Source organism: Peromyscus maniculatus, chromosome 5, assembly GCF_049852395.1.
Source record: "Peromyscus maniculatus bairdii isolate BWxNUB_F1_BW_parent chromosome 5, HU_Pman_BW_mat_3.1, whole genome shotgun sequence".
Taxonomy (NCBI): domain Eukaryota; kingdom Metazoa; phylum Chordata; class Mammalia; order Rodentia; family Cricetidae; genus Peromyscus; species Peromyscus maniculatus.
The window spans coordinates 19,415,077-19,436,923 of NC_134856.1; the positions used below are offsets into that span (position 1 = coordinate 19,415,077).

General features: G+C 39.5%; 2 protein-coding genes across 7 annotated transcripts in view; one reads left to right on the forward strand and one right to left on the reverse strand.

The window, feature by feature from the left end:
- Positions 1 to 21,847, forward strand: part of Abcc12 (ATP binding cassette subfamily C member 12) — a 993,341-nt gene that overhangs the window by 557,070 nt on the left and 414,424 nt on the right. The gene's annotated exons all lie outside the window — the stretch shown is intronic.
- The window catches only part of Phkb (phosphorylase kinase regulatory subunit beta), a 205,845-nt gene that overhangs the window by 42,645 nt on the left and 141,353 nt on the right, over positions 1 to 21,847 (reverse strand). For all 6 annotated transcript variants that reach the window (XM_042277369.2, XM_042277370.2, XM_076571769.1 and 3 more), the window contains 6 exons: positions 8,221 to 8,276; positions 7,688 to 7,781; positions 3,172 to 3,255; positions 2,612 to 2,716; positions 1,582 to 1,664; positions 1,063 to 1,153 (listed from right to left, as the gene is read on the reverse strand). In XM_042277369.2, coding sequence (XP_042133303.1) covers positions 1,063 to 1,153; positions 1,582 to 1,664; positions 2,612 to 2,716; positions 3,172 to 3,255; positions 7,688 to 7,781; positions 8,221 to 8,276 — 513 coding nt within the window. The remainder of the gene's footprint in view (positions 1 to 1,062; positions 1,154 to 1,581; positions 1,665 to 2,611; positions 2,717 to 3,171; positions 3,256 to 7,687; positions 7,782 to 8,220; positions 8,277 to 21,847) is intronic.

The following is a 21,847-nucleotide window of genomic DNA, read 5'->3' on the forward strand; positions in this document are numbered from 1 at the left end:
ATAGAGCGGCAGGGAAGTTGGTAAAAAGCCATGCCCATGATGCAGGTGCAGAATTTACGGATCACATGAACCCTCTTCAGGACTCTGGTTTCCACTTTTGTGTGTGTGAGACAAGAAGTCACCAGAGGTTTACAACCCATGTGACTGCCAGTTATAGGTGAGTATAACAAAGCTAGTTGTCTATAGTACAATTCAGGAGATGACAGAAAATCTAGTGAGGGACAATGATAGTCTGCATCATGGTGTCAACACTAGGAGAAGCAAGTTAGAGCCTGGATACACTCTGAAGGTACAGACAACAGGGTTTAGTAAGTGATTATCATGTAGGGTTTGAAAAACAGTAAAAAAAAAATAAACCAAAAAAACAAAACAAAAAAAAAAAAAACCCTACCAAATTCTTAAAGCCAATAACAGTATTGAAAGCACACAAATGAAACTTTTATTTAACATTTTATATTTATATAGTCTACTTATCCTTATTGGATATTTCTGTTCATAAAGTAAATGTTTACCTTAAGTTAACTGGCTAATGCCAAGTTTCTATAGATTAATACTCTGCAGGTTTCAAACTGAAAACACCACTTGGTATTAGAGGGTATTAAACTAGTTAAAAATACTTGATTTTTCTGGAAAAGGATGCATAAAAGGAGGCAAGAGTGCTCAAGCTGGAGAACAATGGGTGCTTCTGTCCAGAAATTGAGTGGGCATGCTGTGGTGCTTGAATGGAACAATGATCCCTCCTGGTTGGATGCTATAGCTTGGAAGCAAAACAGCATGTGACCCAAGTGCCTATAAAAGCCCAAGGTTAATAAGCCAGTCACTTGTCCACCATGAACTTGTTTCCTCAAATACCAAAATGAAGTTAAGCTACCAGAGTCTAAAATTCTGCTTGGGAAACAGCCACTGTTCAAGCACCTGACTGGTACAACTGGGTAAACTGAGGTGATGACAACAGAGCAGGAAGAAAAGCACAGAATAAAACGTGTTAAACACAGAGAGAAACATGGCTGCCCGGAGATGAGCTATCCAGAACCAGCAACATGCTGATGTTTAGAAGGCTACCTGTAGACGATCAACATGAACTTTGACTCCTCCAATTACTCCCTTCTTAAAGGCTGCCAGCATGTCTAATATGGGGTTGAACCTGCTACCTCTAGAATAAAGCAGATAAACAAAACAAGTTTATTAACAACAGAATGGGAAAGTAACAATCAAATATTTGCTATATATGTGCGAGAGCTTGCAACATGCTAAGAATACAAAAATACCAGGAGGCTCTGTTTTCAAATGTTCTGTGTTAATAGACAGAAGGCAAGTGAAGCTTACTTTCTAGAAGCATAGGTATTTTACTTTTAGTTATATGATGTGTGTGACTGTGTGGGGGTGTGTATGTGTGAATGCAACCCACAGAGGCCAGAGGAGAGCATAAGGCTCTCTGGAGCTGGAGTCACAGGTTGTTGAGGACCACCTGGCATGAGTGCTGGGAACTGAACTCAGTTCAGGTCCCCTGCAAGAACTGTATAGCTTTTTAACCTTGAAGCCATCTCTCCAGCCCCACAGTCTACTTCCCCATCATCCTACCTTATGTTGTCTTCCCGGATGAGGACAAGGAAAAGTGGGCGTCCATGCATTTTCCAGTATTGCTTAATGAACTGTAGTGCATTCTATCAAAAAATCAGATGGAGGTAGGATGTCATGGAGTAATATCTGAGGTTACTCAGGGTCATTAACTGGGAGGCAAAGAGCCCATGACACTTGTAATAGTTGATAATCAAACCCTGGATAATTTAGGCTGCTCAGAAGTGCAGAATCATTTTCATGTTACACTTTATTCTATGTTTTGAGGCTCTGACTTATTCACCTTTTTTTACTCCCTCCTTCCATGTTTTTCTCTCCCTATAAAAGTACAGCTCATGAATGAACTGAGAAAACATTATCTCCAGAAGACTGTCACCACCTTTCACTACAGATTAGTGCCAAGAGACAGAAGAGACTGAACTGGACCTGTGGAAACCATCAGTTTCGTGTAGAGAGCACTTGGAGTAAATATGTATTCTCATCACCACCACAGAACTTTTCACCACACGCTCGTCACTGTTTGAGTGTTTTACATATATTAATTCATCAGTGCCTCAGAACAGTCCTTTTATTATCTGGTTTTACAGATGAAACAAGAGGGGCACAAGAGCTAAGTGACTTGCCCAGTTAATAACCGAGTCAAAACTTCATCAGATGTAGTCTGGCCCAGGCTGTGACTATGGTTCTAAGCCTCTCTGCTCTACACACAGAGTAGAGTGGAGCACAGCTTACCCCATACAATTATGGGTTAGTCGCAGTCCTACTGGACAGTCTTCACGAATCAAATTATTCTGCTAATTCAATTTTTGCTCAAAAAGCGATGGACTATTAGTATCACAGAAGCTCAGTTTTAAACTATATCTTTTCTAGTTCTAGAAAAGTATGATTTTATTTTAGCACAGTCAGAATCTCAAACTCTACCAAGGTGCTGCTTTACTCAATGTTGCACAGTGTCACAGACACCCAGGAACTCTCCATTTAACAACACTTGACATAAATCAGTGTGAACAAAATCATCTCTTTTCGGAGCTACCTTTATGTCATCTATCAGCAGCAGAACGTCCTGAGACATATAGAAATCACTCAGGTCAAAGATGATGGGATAACAAACCACAGTCTTTCCTAGAATTCGATAAATCTGCAAGAAGAAATAGAAAGCAAATAGATACACATCACAAAGGTATAGTATCCTAAGTCTCAACAACAATTAATACTACTACTTATTTCTGAATAGGCAAAGTAATAGCTTACAAAATCCATAAAGTATTAATTTTAAAGTTTTTTTTTTTGCTTGAGTCAGTATGACAGTAAACTTAAAGTAGAACATTCCTAATAAAGATGAAAAATCCTACGCTTGAGTAAATATTATTATAAATGCTTTACAAAGCTTAGAAATAACATGCAATGAGATGTTCATTTATTCCCAGAATGCTTCAGTAATATGAGACACAATAAGATTTATGTGCAGAAATAATTCAAATAACTGCCTCAAGCACATAATGAAATGTGACAAGGGATGGCCAGAGGCCAAGCATGACTTCAGCATGCAGAATGACTACCCAAAGCTACTCCATGAGCAAAGCACACACTCACCTTTGATGTGCCAAGGCAGCCAATGGGTCTATCCGGCCTTCCGGACAGTCCTAGCTTTTCATTGATACCCAGATGGAAATAAGCCTGTAAGATACAAGTCCCTTGGCTTACTAATGATATTTCTAGAGTAAAAGGTGCTGCCGAGGCTCCATCTAGGATCAACAAACTAGCCAAAGAATGGTGGATTTTGGATAACTGAGTTTTTGAGAACAAAATTTTAGATTCACTTAGCAATGTTCTAAACTGTGACACTGTTATTGTATTGGTGGAAGTGTACAACCTACATGGTTTTGATTCATAAAGCAATTTAAAAGAGAGAAATGCTTTTCTTGTCATTACAAAAACAAAAGAAATATATCCACTTAAAGTTAAAAAAAAAATCAGGGCCATACATCTTCTATCGACTTTTTACTTTCAAGTACATTTTATGAAAATAGAATCATTTTTACTGATTTGTTTCCTGATTACATGTATTTCAAAGTACTCCAACCCAAAATGTTGGTCTTGTTTATTTTCATACCTTATGCAACAATTATTTGACTCTGATATATTTTGAAAGGGGTGTGTAAGTTATTGTGTAAGTCCAAAGAAGCATCAAGAGACTCTTAAAGACACAGGTTAAATGTATATCCACAATATACATATGGATCAATAGGCACACATTTATATAAATGGTTCCTATGATATATAGTCTTCTTGATGTCACAGTCATTGAGCTTATCTGGCTGTGTTCCAGACAAGATGTCAAACAGAGGCACTAGGGGACAGGAAGGTGCCAGAGTAGAACATCCATCACTGGAATTGCTATGAGTTAAAAACATCCAACCAAGGAAGCCCCTTTACCTATGTAGACTCCACCCCCGATGAAATTAGCTCTCAATTTTTTGTTATTTAAAAAACATTTTAAGTAATATCTTTGGACAGTATGTAATTGTATCTACAAGATAATTTCTTAGACTTGTTTGACCAAAAAGACTGTATATATAATGCTAAACAATGTATCTTAGGGGAGGAAGCCCACAGAGCAGCTGGTTTGGAATACAGGCTGTAGACACAATCAACAAATACTCTTCCATCTTGATACAAGCACAGGGAAGCTGGGCTGTTGGTCATAAATTTGTCTTAAGCCATATCCCACCACCAAGGTATAAATCCCTTGCTAACACCATTTTAAAATAATAAAATGTAAATGAGGACATGCTTCAGATACTGTGTAATAGAATGTCTTTTGCTGCCTCTGTGAGCCCATAGCATTTTGTACAAATACCTATTGCAGCTGTTATCAGTGTGAACTATAATTAACTGTTTTTTTTAAATGTCATACATACCACTAGACTCAGAGGTCATTTAAGTGACACTCAGTGCTTTGCATATTCCAGATATTTGCTGATGAATAGATAAAAGCCACATTCAAGTAACTTTTAATCTATGCTGACTATCCTTTTACATATGAATTGCATGTCATCTGTTAGAAAATTATCTACCTATCATTAAAAATGTGCTTATATTAATTAGACTTGAAAAACAAGCTTTAGGTTAATTTGCTTTGAAGCCATACTTATCAAGGACTAACCAGGCTACAATCCACAACTCCAGAGAAGCTAGGTAAAGAGGAGGACCCTAAGAGGGACACCCTAAGAGGATCACCCCAGGAAGGGGAAAAGGTTACGGTCTCCTGGGTAAACTGGTAGGGGAGAGTAGAAGGGAGGGGATGGGAGATGGGAACATGAGGGTTCGAGATGGCTGAGTTGGGGGAAGGACGGAGAGGAAGAACAATGAAAGAGAGGGGGCCATTAAGGGGATGGGGAGAAATCTGGAGCTAGGGGAATCCCCAGGACCTCACAAGGATGTCCCCAGCTAAGACTCCTAGCAATGGTGGACATGGTGCTTGAACTACTAGCCTTCCCCTGTACTCAGATTGGTGTCTACCTAATGGTCATCATAGAACCATCATCCAGTGACTGATGGAAGCAGATTCAGAGACCCACAGTCAAGCTCTTGGCCAAGCTCCTGGAGTTCAGTTGAAGAAAGGGAGGAGGGATTGATTATAGGAGCAAGGGGGGGGGGTCAGGATCATGATGGGAAAAACCACACAGATAGGTGACTCATGCTAGTGGAAGCTCATGGACTCTGGACTGACAGCTGGGGAGCCTACATGAGACCACACTAGACCCTCTGAATGTGGGTGACAGTTGCATGGCTTGATGTGTTTATGGGTCCCCTGGCAATGAGACCAGAACTTAATCCCAGGTACATGAACTGGCTTTTTAGAGCCCATTCTCTATGGTGTGATGCTTTACTCAGATGTGATTCTGGGGGGGGGGGAGACCTTGGTCATGCTCTAATTTGGTATGCTAGCTTGTGTTGACTACCCAAGGGAGGACTTAGCCCCTATGAGAGGGGGATAGGAGTGGGGGGAGAGGAGGGGATGGAGGGAAGGGGAGGAAACAGGAGTTAGTATGTAAAATGAAAAAATTTTTAAATAAATAAAAAAATATTAAACAAAGAAACAAAAGAATTCTTTTATTTTTTAACTTTATCTTTCTACTGTGTGGTGAGTCGTTGGAAAAAGAAGGGATATAAATTTAAAAAAAAAGAACACATTTAAACTTATTTATTGTGTGGGTACACATGTGCCATAGCATGTGTGTGAAGGTTAGAGGGCAAACTGTAGGAGTCAGTTCTTTCCTTGCTCAATGTGGGTTCTAGAGATCTAAGCAAGACCTGGCACTGTGGTAGTACTCCTACGCTCCAGAGCCATCTCACTGGCCAAAGGCCTATGCTTTAAAGGAGTGTAAGGATTCTCTAAGAAGCAGTACTTTTGGTGCCCAAAACCCAGGTTTCCGTTTGTGCTGTATTATTGGCAAGCCAAGTCTGATGAGCACAGACTATGTGCCCCTGCATTGTCCCATATAACATGCACCTCACTTCTTTCAGCCTTCATTCTTTAGTAACAGTCAAGGCTATGACTTCTATCATTGATATCAATTTAACCGTGATTAACTTGAGAGGTATTATTATAAACACTTCTGTCAGGCAGAGGGTAGCTTGTTTCTGGATTTTTGAAACCAATTAATAAATAAAATGCATTTATAAGTAACAAATGGAGTTGACAAATTCCTATCTCCAACAAGCAAGAGCACCCCTGTAGATGTAACAGTCTTATTAAATAAGAAACACAGAGCCAAATGCAGAGTTAAAAGCTCAAGAGGTCAGAGCAGTAGCTGAGAGCTGATACTAAAAATCCCTTTTTACCCTTTGCTGTCGCTGTTGTCCTTCCCCTGAGAAAGAGGACCTACTTTTTTTGTGTTTGTTTTTTTACTGACTTTTTGTTTTGTCTTTTTATTGGTTGTAAACCCAACCACATGACCTCCTCGTCACTGTCTATCTATACAGACCTTCACGTCTTTTAAGGTTGGTATTGAGATTAAAGGCGTGTGTCTCCATGTTGGTGGTTCCTTGAACACACAGAGATCTGCCTGTCATGTGATTGGGATTAAGGGCGTGTGCTACCACTGCCAGACTTGTGCTAGGGCTTGCTATTAGCTCAGACCCCCAGGTAACTTTATTTATTAACATACAAATAAAATCACATTTTAGCACAAATAAAATATCACCATATTAAGTGCTGTGGATATCGCTCTGTATAAATAAAATGCTGATTGGCCAGTAGCCAGGCAGGAAGTATAGATGGGACAAGCAGAGAAGAGAATTCTGGGAACAGGAAGACTGAGTCAGGAGACCATGCCAGCTGCCACCATGTGTACCAACGTGTAAGATACTGGTAAGCCATGAGCCATGTGGCAAGGCATAGATTTATAGAAATGGGTTAATTTAAGATATAAGAACTAGCAAGAAGCCTGAGCCCTCAGGCCAAACAGTTAAAATAATATAAGCATGTCTGTGTATTTATTTGGTTGGGTCTGAGCGGCTGTGGGACTGGTGGGTGAGAGAGATTTGTCCTGACCGTGGGCCAGGCAGGACCAGGAAAACTCCAGCTACACACCCCCAAACACAACCCCCTCTGTACCCATCTTCAGACACCCCAAATAGGCATGTAACTATGTCAAAGCCAGATATTATCATTCACTTTCTTTAGATGCAACAAACCAAACATGTAAGAATGAAACGGGCAGGGGGCAGCAATTATAAAAAAAATGTTAAAACTGAGGTTTTAAGGTAATATGAGGGAAAATAAAACTATAAATGATATTACACATGACAAGTAAAATTGATACTGATCTGTTATTTAAAGTGCTTAGTCAAGTCTAGTAACTGATTTTACCAGGAAAAGAAATCAACATGACTCATGAATATAATGTAGAAACATACACAATGAAGATTTTATTAAGTAAAAATATGATAAAGTGGACCTGCTAACTTAATTATCAACTTTAAGATAATGATCTTCTATCAGGACTTCAATTAACTATGCATCCTGCCTTTGAATTAAGTCCAACAATTTTGTTCCAATACCTCTGCACAAGGGAGAAAGTAAAGACACAGAATTACTTACTTTTACAAGCTCCTGCTGAGGCCAGATCTGAATAGGTTCCACCTGCTGAGGAGTTTGAGTTTGAATGCCATACGTATTGAGAAAAACTTGAAGGCTAAACAGAGAACAGAGAGATGAGGTGGAGAGGGAGGAAGAGAGCTATTTTTAGATGTTGCATTTATAGTTCAGGAAATGTGAATGAAGGAGGTAAAGGGAACACACAATGCTAACTTTGAACATATGGTAAATTGGTTACTATCTGCAATACACCATGTACACTGGAATCCGAAGGCCTCAACAGCTTCTTCCCCAAAGTATCAGGAGCTTTGGGGGCAGTCAGGAAGACAGGCAATGATTTGGTAACATCTGTAATGTGTGGGTACTAATTTCTCATGTTCACATTTACATTTAAACATGAAAAGTATGTTGTATGACACTTAAGGTCACACTGATGACATGCTTGACACTGCCAAGGTTGGTTTCCATCACCATTCTCAATATGACAAACCTAAAGCAGCCATCCCCTCCCTTCCCCTCTCATCTGCACCTCATACCGTTGGCTTTCTGCTACAAGTGCTACATGAACCACCAAGTCGTTTTCCAGTGGACCCTGCAAGGCAGAAAAGAGGAAGGAGAAACATTGAAAAAGATTTGGTCATGGCCAGCTATAATGAGACTCAAGGACGATATTAACTACCTCCAAGCAGTTCATTAAAGTGATGGACACCAGTTGGGTCTAAGAGCGGCCTTTCTCTTCCTGCCCATCACTGCCTACTAATCAATTTGATGGTGTAGACAGAGTACCAGAACACCAGGAAGGGAAAGTCATAAATCTCACCACTACTAGAGAGGCTAGCTTGTCAGGGCTTTTTTGAATGATGCATAAGAGTAGTTTAGGAACTGAGAGTAATTTTCCATCATTTAACTCTGAAGGGAAGAGGAGGAACTAAAAATAAAAAGCTCAATTTATGTGCTCCCCATAAAAAATGACTGTGAGTTAAAACTGTTCATTTGACATCTTAACCATATATAAGGTTATTCCCTTTGCTGTTAGCCAATTTTCTTTTGGTACTTTATATATTTCAAATTATCTTTTTTTCTAATATATAGTTCCTACATATTTGTCTATATAATAAGCATTATGTTCATTAAATATTAACTGCTAGATTAAGTAGTTCCAATCAAAGATAGCATTGGGTATTTGCTAGTCTTGTAGGAAGAATCACTATGATATATATTACACATATATAATTAATATATATGCTAAAAATGAACCCACTTCAAGCCTGTATAAATTATCCATATTAGGGCACTCTGAAAGTACTGATCAACTATAACCACTTCCCAGTAACAAATCCAGCAGTCCCAATAGCATGCGGTAAAGCCTTTGATTTACCACCGGTTTCTATGGGATTGCAGGCAAGAAACACTGGGATACTTATATTAGCAGTAAATATCATAAAATCAATAGGAGAGTTCCCAGAATCATCATGAAAATGACATTACAGGCAGACTGTCATTTGATTTAAATAAATGTATAAGAGAAATATGACTTAACAACCCAGCAAAATCAAACACACCTTACAAGGTTATAAACTGATACTTGGTAAGACCTTGCAAATGACTGTTTCTCAAAACAATGAGAAAAGTTATTCAGAGTCTCATCAAGATTTCTAACAACAAATAAAACCACTAAGCTGATGAGACCTAGTAATTAATTTGTCTCCAGGACAAAGACGTTTATGGGTTTCTTAGTAAACAGTAAGTCAAAAAATACACTCCAATACAGACATCAACAATGAAGCAGCTACAGCCTCTGACTGGTGAGCTGCTATCTTCTTTCAGAATCACACGTGGGTTTGGAGTCACACTGTTGCCACTTGTATGTGTTTAGAGCAAAACCAGCCATATATACCTTGAATCAAAATGAGTAAGTACCTAGTTAGGCTCATTAGATGACTGAGAAATCTTAACAGTACAGAAAACCAGCCTATCACAGAGTTCTGAGTCAGTCATCTACCAGATGGGGCTGGGGTCTGCAACTGCAGCACTACACCCCCTCAGCCCACTCCAGCGGCAGAAAGCAGACAACAGGGGTAGTCCCACCACAACTCCATGCCTTTCACTGTCAAAGTCAGAACCGTATTTTAAAATCAATTATTATCTAAAGATTGCAAATTTGCTCTGATAACTTCTTTATCAGAAGGTAAGGTAATTAGTACTTCCTGAGTGATAGTCTCTCTAATAATATAATATTTTCAACTTCAAAAGTTCCTCTCTCTCCCTTCCTCTCTGGCCAGACCTGTGGTACCACTATTCTCCCTTTCCCATTATTTATTCACTTACTTGACCAAGCACGTATCAATATACAAGGCTCCACATTAGACCCTATTTCGGCTAATAGAGCTTTGTCTCTCCTTGAGGAGCTCAGAGTCCACTGGGAGAGCTGGGGAACTGCAGGCTGTGACGTATGTCTATGATAACATACAATCTTTCCTGGCATGTTATTACAGTAGGAATTACCTTGTTAGGAAAACTATCTCCAGAGTATATTACATTATATAGACAGACCATACTTTACTTAAGGAATGCTTACTTTAATAGGCACATGGGTAGTTTCTAATTTTTTTGCTTCTGCGGAAGATTTGTTCTTACTTCAGAGAACTGCTAAGGCCTTTGGGAGAAAGCAAAGTGCTTCACTTCCTTGACGTACAAGACAGTCACCAAGAGGGCACTACTGCTACAGCTGTCCTCAGTTATTTTTAAGCCTATCCTAGGACAGCTGATCCTCTTTGGTGAGTTAAAAAATCTACATCACTCTGGTATGTCAGCCATTATCATATTACATATGGCTAGTTCTTCCCTAAAACATTTTAAAGTGTTTCAAAAGATTATTGTCATCTTCCTTAGTACAATAGTATGAATGTCTGTCTCCTTCCCCTTCAAATTCAGATGCTGAAATTTTAACTCTGAAGTGAGACTTTAACCGAAAAGTAAGTCCACACTAGATACCGAGTCTGCCCACTCAGGGCCCTGAGAGCTGCGGCAGCGTCCAGCACTGTGAGAACGTGTTGTTCATGAGATGCCCAGTCCGTGGTGCTCTGTTTCAGCAGCTGAGCAGACCGAGGCACTTTTCCTCTTCTCTTCTGCTCCCTGCCTGTGCTCTGCCTTCAGGGACGGATGGCCCACATAGCGAGGTTCTTTAGAATTTGTGAGCATTCATTCCATTCCTTTCCATTCTCCATGAGCCTCATTCACTCTGAAGCCTCCAATTATTATCTCTAAGCAGGTCTTTCTGTGATTTCTAGTTTTCACCTCCTTGCTTTTTAGTTCCAGTTCCCACAACTTACTTGTTGTATGGATGTTTCTCTCCAGGTTCTTTCTAAAGTGAGTTTTAAAACTTGACTCTCCATTAACCCAACCCTCATTCCAAACAGCTTTTTATTACAATTATTTAATTGGTCACTGTCTCTCAGTGCCTCCGAGTCATCTTTGATACTTCACCCTTTAAATCCAATTTCTACAGCAGTTTTCTGAACTGAAAAATAACATCAGCTAATACTTAAAATACCACTTTGTGTATAAGAACCATTTAAGTGCTTAACAAACTATTATTCCTACCTTAAAGATAAGAAAATAATGAGGCCCAGAAACCTTAGCCAACTTATATCCAAGAACACAAAGCTAGCGAACATCAAAACTAGAATTCAGAGCCAAGCAGTCTGGCCCCAGACTCTGGGCCCTAACCATTCACTTGTCCTGCCTTACAAGACCACAGAAAGGGCGAATGTGGAAACTGAGCAAATCAGTCTCATAAAGTCCCAGCTTGTCACCTTCAGTCATGGTCTTGGTAACCTACCAGGAACCTTACACTGACCCTGACAAAACCAGATGTATTCATGGCCAACTTTAATTCCACATATCCTCAAAGCATTCTTTATTCACATGAAGCTCACAGTATGAATTCTCTCTGGTCAAAAAAATATAGTTCCCTTTTCCCCTTTTTAAACCCCATGATCAATAATAACTAAAAAAAATTGTCAGCACATTTAAAAAACCTTATCATGGGTTTGGGGTATAGCTCAGAGGCAGAGCACACGTCTTGAATGCACGAGGCCCCAGTGTTTGATCCAAGCACCACAAAAAAAACCCAATATTTATACAACCAAATCAAAGTCAAACCAGTCTAGCCTATTCTTACACCATGACAGTGTGCTGTGTGCATCTCTAACATGTTGCCAACTCAACAATAAGTCCCACTAGCTCTGCCCACCCCCACCCCACATACCCTCAACAAGTGACAGCCCTCCATCTACACTGTCACCAGCATCCTACTCAAAGGCTCCATGATCCTATACTTGGTCAACTAACTGGTCTATCTACCCCAACTTTAACTCTGCCATTCATAGCCTCCACCCTACAGACAGGTATTTAAAAAGTGGAAATCCATCCTTTATAATTGGCATCCCACCCCATCCCACATGAATACCACACAAACTCTCCAGCGGTTCCTGTCACCTGTCGGACAAGAACCAAACTGCTTTAAGGTCCTTCCCGCCCCAGTTCATTCCTGCCCATCTCATTCTCTCTCTTCTGTCCCACCATGCTCCAGTGACACTGGGGTCCCTCTGCCCCTTGAACATGGAAGCTGAGCTCCCATCACAGGATTTTTGCAGTGGCTGCACTTACCTAGGATGCTTTTCCTACAGCTCGTCGGATGCATGTCTTCTAATCACATGGGTCCAACCATGATTCCTCCCTCTTAGGTAACCCCACTTTCCCCAGAACTCCCCAGCTCCTCCGGTCCACTTTACTTTTAGGTCTACCTTAAAGGTCCTGTCAGCCCCAGAAACTGTGTTACATTGTTTATTGTTATTCAGCAGCAGAAAGTAACTCCTTGAGAGCAAGGACTTGAAACTACCTTATGTGTACTGCTCTGCTCCATAGCCATTAGTGCTTGAAAAATGCCCAGGAAAGTCCTTCAATTCAGTGTTCATCTGTAATATTAGGTCTACCACATGGAGAGGTTCAAATTAAAAATGACATCATGTAAAATATTCACAAACTTTGATTTACTATACAAATGATATTTATCCTATTGTTTTTCATGTGACTCCTGAAGTCATCTTTATCTCAATCAGTCTTCGTTTACTCATGTATAATTGGAAATAATGGAAGTCTACTTCAGGATTGGGGATACAGCCAATTGGTAGAGCACTTGCTCAGCAAACACATGATCCTAGACTCAATCTCCAGTGCTGAAGGAAAAAAAAAGCCCAGAAAAACTAAAACAAAATATCTACTGTATATATTTATGACTACACACACATTTAACACTGGAATCCAAGACCACTAATTCTACCGCACATCTGATGCCACTCCAGCAGCTTCCTTGGTGCTTTGTTTCACACAGCCCTCTATCAGTCTTCTGTACTTTAGAGCCAAGTCCTTTTTCTTATATCATTAACTTGCATGAAGGAGGCAGCCAATTGTTGAATAAATGAACAATTTTTCTAAATGATGAGTAAAAGATTGGATATTCCTATGTAGTGTTCGGGACATCCATCCTCGACTCCAGCCAGTGTCTCTCAAATGAAGCTAAAACTCCAGAAGGACTTTTACAACCTAGATGTGACCTTCTCCTCCCTGTTTATATTAGAACACTGCACTAGAAAACACAGTTCACTTCGCCCATCTCAAGTTTCTGCCTGCTGTCTTCATGTTAGGACTGCAATTCTCTCCTATCTATTCACATCCCGACTCTTTTGAGTCAGTATCCTCTAAATACGGCTCAAAAACACCGGAGTAGTCGTGTTATTTTCCATCTCTGCTAGCAAAAGCAGGTTCCGAAAGTTACTGAGCACTAATCACAACTACTTTAGGCCATTCCTAGAAGGGTTAGCAGCTTATAGACTGTTTATGAGTGGTCTATATAATGACAGACTGGAAGGACCCTTTTTTACATGAGGAATGGATGTAATAACTTGGTATCCATTTGATGGCTTGGAAGATAAAGGTTTAGTATTCCTGATTGCAATATATGAATCCTAAACATACACAGCAAATGTTTGCAAATATGGGGCTGGCGAGATGGCTCAGCAGTTAAGAACACTGGCTGTTGTTCTTTCAGAGGTCCTGAGTTCAATTCCCAGCAACCACATGGTGGCTCACAACCATCTCTAGTGGGATCTGATGCCCTTTTCTGGCATAAATGCATACATGAAGATAGAACACTCATACATAAAATAAATAAATAAATCTTATAAAAATGTTTGCAAATATAAAAAGGGTTATTTTTAACAATAGGAAATAATTGTATCTAAATATATATACATTTCTATAAACAACCATGTTAATCATGATAATTACTGTTAACCCATAGTTGAAAATATTCATTAAACATTTTCATGTCTATAAATAAAACCAGGCTGCATCTTGTTCTTACATTTTCCACCTTGATAACAAATACATTTAACATTAATTTACAATATTAACCATTTTTTAAGTAGATAAAAGAACATTTATGGAATGCCTTGCCCATCAGCTGGGTACTACCTAGATTAAAATTGCAACTCATCTTGCTTAAAATCTGAGATGCTAATTAAGACACTGCATGTACATCTGTCTAAATTCAAGCTTTAAATTACTCAAATCAGGCCAAAGTAGTAGCAGGGGAAGATATGCACCTGGGAACTATAAATAAACAGTATAATAAAGTTTCAAGAGTGTTCAGAGAAACCGTAATGCAGTGTGTCCCCAGACTTTTCTCTCTCTGATTCTTTCCTTCATCTAATGCTTTTCAATAGACAATTCACCCATAAGACACCAAAAATTTTAAGTTATAAAAGGTTTTCTGTAATGTCTAACAATCGCATCGCCACTCACCTAGTTTACCATCATCTCACAACACAGGGAATTCCAATGATTATTTATACCTCTTTCTAGAGTTAGCCCATGCCTATAAAGCAGGTGAGAATATACAGAAACATAGAATACTCCTGGTGCTTTTTTCAACTTAATGATTATATTTCATGGTGTTCTTTTCATGTTACCACATAGAACATAGAACATGTCTTCATGTTCATTTTATTTAGTAATCCATTTTATAGCTGTCCCATGCTGATTAATACTATCTCACATTTTTAACCACTTAAGAGAAGCCAACCCATTGCCCTGAAATCTGTGGAAATCGTTGTGCTTACACAGTGGTGCCATTAAACAGCAGGTGTGAATTTTGCTTTTAAGAGCTAAACACTCAACCTAACTCATTCAAGGCGTTACTACCACTGGATTGTATGAGTCACGAGAAAACTATTATAAGAAGAGATCAACAGACCCAACTTTGAGGAGGAAATGTAGCCCCCTTTTTCAAGATGATGGCATGGGAAGATACACAGCTGTGCAGTAGTAATTCACAGAAAGTGCAGCTTTCTGATAAGATGCGTCTTGTTATTTCACTGCTAATTTTTGTCTTCTGTTCTGGCTTTAGAATGTTAATGTTTCAAATGCTAGTATGTCTCAAGAGCCTGCTACATGCCATGTGTTACTCAGCATTCTGTTGTATATTCTCATGACAATGTTTTAAAAATTAGGAAACTGACACTGAGAGAGAGACTATGGAATTTCTCCAAAGTCACACATCTCATTGGCAGAAGGGAACTTGGCTGAAGTTATATATCAAGGGCTGAAGTCATAGTATATAATTCACAAATCATGTGCTGCTGCTACTGTATTTTATACTAAACAGAGTTCTCCAGAGATTCAGAACTCACACATGCACATTCATATGGAAAGGGGCAAGGTAAGAGACAGAAGTGGGGAAGAGAATCATTGTAAGGAAGTAGCTTGCACGGTGGGAAATGGGATAAATTCCAAGGTGTACAGGGTTTGGTGACAAGCTGTAATCCTGGATGGGTTTTCATCAAGTTGACGACACAGCTACAGTGATTTGGGAAGACAGAGACTCAGTTGAGGAAAATGCCTCTATATAAGGCTGGCCTATAGTCAATCTGTCAGGCATTTTCTTGATTAATGATATGGGAGGGCCCAGCTCACTATTGGTGGTGCCTCTCCTGGGTAGGTGGCGCTGGGTTGTACAAGAAAGCAGGCTGAGCAACTCACGAGAAGCAATCCAGTAAGTAGCCTTCCTCCATAGCTTCTGCATGAGTTTCCTGCCTCTGGGTTCTTACAAGCTCTCACCTCTATGGACTCAGATGTGGAAGTGGAAGTAAATCCTTTCCTTCCCAAGTTGCTTTTAGTCATGATGTTTATCACAGCAATAGGAACCCTAACTAAGACAGCAGGACTCAGTTGGAATCTGAAGTGATGGTGTAGCCCCAGTGCAAAGGCTGAAGACCCACTATCCATGACGAGCCCCAAGGCAAGCAAACAGCCTATGCTCCAGGTATCTCCACCAGGAGAACCCTGCCCTTACTTAGAAGGGTGTTCTTAGTCTGTTGAGGCCTTCATCAGCTGGAAGTGCTGGAGCACAACAGGAGAGGCAGTCAGGCTGACTTCCTGTTTGGACTTCAGTATTAACTTCATTCAGAAACCCCTCATAAAAACACCCAGGATAATTTTCCAAATATCTGGGCAGGCTGTGGTCTTAGTCTTCTTGACACATAAAATTAGCCATATGTGTTTACAGGGAAGTATAACATTGGTGGAGACAGGTGGAATGGTGTCAAGTCCCACCAATAGCTACTTGGGATGTGGTTTTAAGATAACTTCAAGTACTGCCTGTAAAACACACACAGTTTTCTAAATCTGCTTTTGAGAAAACATAATTTTTTAGAGCTTATCAATTAAATAAAAAATCGGTTCTATTAAATAATCTATATAGTATGGAAAACTTAAATTCTTATTTCTGCAACACTGCCCTGAGCTTTGATGTAATTCACTTCATTTTTAATATGTCCTATGCTGCATGAAATAATCTGCGGTGGCTAGCCTTTTACTGAAATAAAGGCAAGAGAGGAGAGAGAGGAAGAAGAAAAGAAGCCAGTCAGCAAATCAAGGCAAGGCCAGCTCTGTCTCCAGGGCAGTGCATCTGCAGCCCTGCCCTCTGCTCTGGGATCACAGACACCCATCTATGCTCATTAGCACTCAGCAGGAGGTCTTGCCAGCATTCCGCATTTCATCATTATGTGCAGTCTTCAGCAAAACCTCATTAGCCGAAGAAACCTAGCAGACACTTTGTCCATCTCAATTCCAAAGGAGATGCTGCACCATAGTGTTGCCTCCAAGGAGCTAAGGAACAGGCTACACAATGAGCAGGCGCACTCAGTCTATGATGAGGGGCGTCTTGTTCTGACATTCCCAGGTAGGCCAAGGCAACAACCTGGAATGCCCAGTAGAAATAAGAGGAAGTAAATAGAAGTACCAGAGGCAACAGCGCCAAGCATATTTAGAAGGCTAAAACCGGCTTAAAAGTCGAGCTAGTCAGAGGAAACAGCCTGAAGGGCCCATCTATTTATATATTAGCTTAGTGATTCTCTACAATTTCACTTAAAAGTTAAAAAATAATTTTAAAAAGTATTGGCGGATCTCAGATGCAGTTTCCAATGTCTGAATGAACGGAGCAGGCCAAGCTTGCTGACGCTTCTTCCAGGGAATACAATTACCTTACAGGAGAACACCAGGAACTTTGACACAAAAAATTGATTTTTTAAAAACAGTTTTTAGCTCCTTCAAAAGCACTTTCTGTCACTGGATGCTTCCATATACTTATCTTAAAGAAATGACAGAACTAAAGGTCTTGCCTCCTTCCTGGAAACAATAGAGCAGCTACACGGGCCGCTGGAGAGCCCAAGCCATGATGTTCACAGCTTTGATCCCATGGAGGGGAGGACAAATGCCGAGAAACCAACAGGACAGCAGCAGGAAGACCAGCCTCGGGTCCTCTGTGAACGGAGATGGAGGGGAAGCGGCTGGAAGGGCCAGTCCCCAAAGGCTGGTCATCTCCCTCCTGGGTTTCTGTGTCATTACAAGGACTCCATGTTGTGATTGACAACCAAAGAAAGATCCCTAGTGGTTGACCAGGGAGCCAGGCTTAGAAGCATGAGGTAAAAAAGCAGCAAGTACAGCATGCAGGCTTGTTTTAGGTTTCTCCTCTGCGTGCTTATACTCACTGGATCAGTTCTCTGGTGCCTGAATTAAAAATGTTGGCTTCACTCCTAGCAGAGTGGAAGAGGTGAGAGAATTCTGTGCGAGAGGTGAGAAAGGAAAAAAGAGTTTGGGGAACACTTTGTTTTTAAGGGAGAAGACACTCTAACACAGCTGCAGAAAACAGAATAGCTAGACAAGGATGGTGGTGTACATCTTTAATCTCAGTACTCAGAAGGCAGAGGCAGGTGGATCTCTGTGAGTTCAAGGGCAGCATGGTCTACAAAGTGAGTTTCAGGATAGTCAGAGCTACACAGAGAAACCCTGTCATTAAAAAATAAAATATAATAAAACAAAATAAAAAAATATGGAACAGTTTAAAGCTGGAGGAAAAGGGCCAACGAGGTGCTTACTGCCAAATGACGACCTGAGTTGGCCCCCCAGGACCCACATGGTGGAAGGAGTGTGAACACAGTCCCACAAGCTGTCCTCCAACCTCCGCGGGAGCACATGTGCCCTCTGGCAAGAAATGAATGTAGTTTAAAAAGTTTGAAAGTTGGATGAAAGAAGAAGGGCAAGTTAATGCCTAGTGAGGGGCTTTCCTAACCTTGGGGAATTCAAAGAACCCTGCAGTCATAACTAGAGGCAGGGCCTCAGTGCACACTAGGATTTAGTATCTGCTTTAACTTTTATTTTATATACCTTTCTGAGAACTTAAAGGTCTGTCTTTCACTTTTAATAATTTTAACTTAAGAAGTACAAAGCAGGGCTCATGCTGTGCAACATATACTTCATATTCTTGGGATGACTTCATAGCTTTTCAGTCCCCAGTAGACAGTATGATGAGAAGGGTCATGACCAGCATCCACTGTCCCTCCCAGCTCGTATTTATAAATAATCACAGGTTCCCACAATAGATGACCTTTGTAAGTAAGGCTGGGAAACATGATGGCCAATACCAAAATACATAAAATATAAATATTTGCTGAAAATTCAGGAAGATTCCTGAAGTCATAGGAAAATGATATGAACTGCATGAATATGCAGGCTTCTAGGTTCTAAACAATTTTCAAACAAATATTATTAGGCATTAAATTTGGGCATTTATAATCCAATATTTATGAGCAAGAATACACAAAAATAATGTAATCTGAGAAAGGACATTAAACAAGCCATATCTGAAACAAATCAAAACTATCGATAAAATATTATTTATTAGCAGAGCTAATATTTTAGTGAAACTAAAACCACAGTTTAAAAATCTGCCTGAGCTAAAACAATGACTCACACATATATGAGTACAATCTTAATTACAAAGAGATTTAAGAAAACTGACAGGTAAAACAATAAATCAAGTTTAACATACCCTAAAATAACAATGTTCTCTACTTCATGAGGATGGGGCTTCCTCACTATTACTCAAAATTCTTTATCAATTCAAATCTTCACTCATCATTTACAAAAGACGCCAACAACATGCAATCCAAAAATATTATCAACTTATAAGACGTAACAGGCAAACTTTCTGTGTTCTTAGAGAGCTAAAGTAAACAGGGCACTTTCCAGTTCTGAACCACAGAAAGTATATTGGTTTATCTTCTACTGGTTGATACTGAGTATTTTACTCTCTTGCTACAAAAGCACTGTTAGTTATTGGTGGGAGAGAAGCAGCAATGTGAACCACGCTGCTCAGGAGGTTTTATCACAGGTGTAATGAGGGAAGGGAGAATGCAGGAAAAGGATACCAAATTCACATTTCCCACCACAGCTCAAAAGGCCCCACATTAGTACGTCTGGGGTATAACCCTGTATCTGCTACCTTTGTGACCTTAGAAATGTCATTTCTCTTTCAATTTCCATATCAATTTCCTGACTTAAAAAACGAAAGGCTCTACCAAAGATCTTAATAGTCTATCATGCCTATAATGTGATATAGGCAATGAGCCTAATGATATTGCACATGATTCTGAATTTTCTTAATGAAAGGAGAAAAATAATTCCCTTTCTGTTTCAGAGATGATGGCTTATATAGGCATTTAAAAAGAGAGAGAAAAGACCAAGCCAAAACCCCATCTCTAATTCTAGGTCTGCAACAATACATTTTAGGGAAGTTTACTGACAGCGGCTTTCATTTTATATAAAACTATACATCTAAATTGTTTTTATAATCTCTTGCCTTGTTTTTAGGAACTATATAGTATAAAGTATTTTATTTAGGAGTAGTGGGGTATTGAATAAATAGAAATCATCTAATGAAAAGCAAGTAACATCAATAGTTTTAAAATGCTATAGCAGTATTTTTTTTTACAGCAATAAACATCAGACTGTGGTTGGTTTCTATTAGGACCAACTTGTAGAGTAGAAATGATTAATGGTTATCTGGTAAAGGAAACCTTGATGGGATGGTTAATCTTTATTGTTAACTTGGCCTGATTTGGAATCACCTAGGAGACACTCCTGGGCATGCTGAAGGTGTTTCCAGAGAGGGTTAGATAGGGAAGGAAGATCCACCCTGTGTGGTTAGCACCGTCAGATGGGCTGGAGTGCAGGACTAAATAAGAACAAAAATGGAGAAAACTGAAGTCAGCCTTCATCTTTCTCTTTTATGAATGAATGAAATGTGAGCAGATATCTAACACGATGCCACCAAGCTAGAGTAGCCTCACTGTCACATCTCCCTTCTCCAGTGGACAGTACCCCAAACTGTGAGCCAAGATGAACATTTCCTCCCTAAAGCTGCTCTTGTCTGTTATTTTGCTATATAAACACAAAAAGTTACTAATGCACTTGCTATGGAGTCAAATGAGGAAGCATTACACAGACATGTAAAGTAATACATAAAAATAATGACTAGTAATTGAGTATTAAATGTGTTAATAATTATAAAACTTGACTATCTAATAAGGCTATAACCACAAAGTAAGAAAGCTTACATATATCCACATATTTGTAAATACATTTTCTCTCAGACTTATCAAGATTTTTCACATTTCTTACACATGCAATTTGAAATAAAATTAAAAATAATACTTATTTAGCTCTTACAATGCATCACACATTTTCTAAAGTGTACAAACTTTGCCATTTGTGACACTTTAGTCAGGAGTTATTATTCCTGTACAATAGACAAAGGGTTAGAGAGATTAAATTGTTCAAGGCCATAGTTAAAAACGGAAGAGACAGGCTAGGCTTAAAGGATGCAAAGAACACATTGCATCATTTCCTCAAATGTATGCTCACCTGCATTTGCATACACACATACATACTCACATGCTTGGTGCTTAATCTTGAGGAAGATAAATCATAGAGAATATATTTTTCTTTTTTGAGACAAGATTTTAGTCAGTTTGAACATACCAGTGATTAACTCCAAAAGGATTTAAAAAGAAGAAGAAGAACAACAACAACAACAACAAGAACAACAACAAGAAGAAGAAGAAGAACAACAACAACAACAACAAGAACAAGAAGAAGAAAAAGAAGAAGAACAAGAACAAGAAAAAACAATTCCTTTGGCATCACTTAACCAAGAACGAGTCCAGATTTGAGTTCTCAGCTTCATGCTCCCTGTGTCTTCCATCCTTTGTCTGCTGTGTGAGTCTGAATCTGTGCTTGCCTCAAGGCTGTGTCTGTACATGACTGTGTCCCTAACAAAGGCCTTCCCCATGTGTGTGTGTGTTGCTAATGAAAGGCTTCACCCTATCTTTATGAAAAGCACAGAAAGCATCACATGGGGGGAAAGATTGAGATATTTTACAGAAATAGTTAACAGAGTTTTACAAGGGATAAACTCATTGATTCCAAAAGACATAGATAACAAACAATATTACAAACATCATTGTTTATTAAGCAATATCCAAATGTGTTCAACATTATCCATTTATGGTAGATATTCACTCATTTTGGAAGGCTGCTTTTATCTTCTGTATTTGCTGCTTTCAGCAAATGATACACATTCATCACCTTGGGTCAGGGGCATGGAAGAGGATCTAATTTAAGATTAGAGCTGTGCATTAGCTTAGGTTGTAAGAGCTCATGACAAGGGAAATCCAAGACAAGTCAGGCTGACTGTCACAC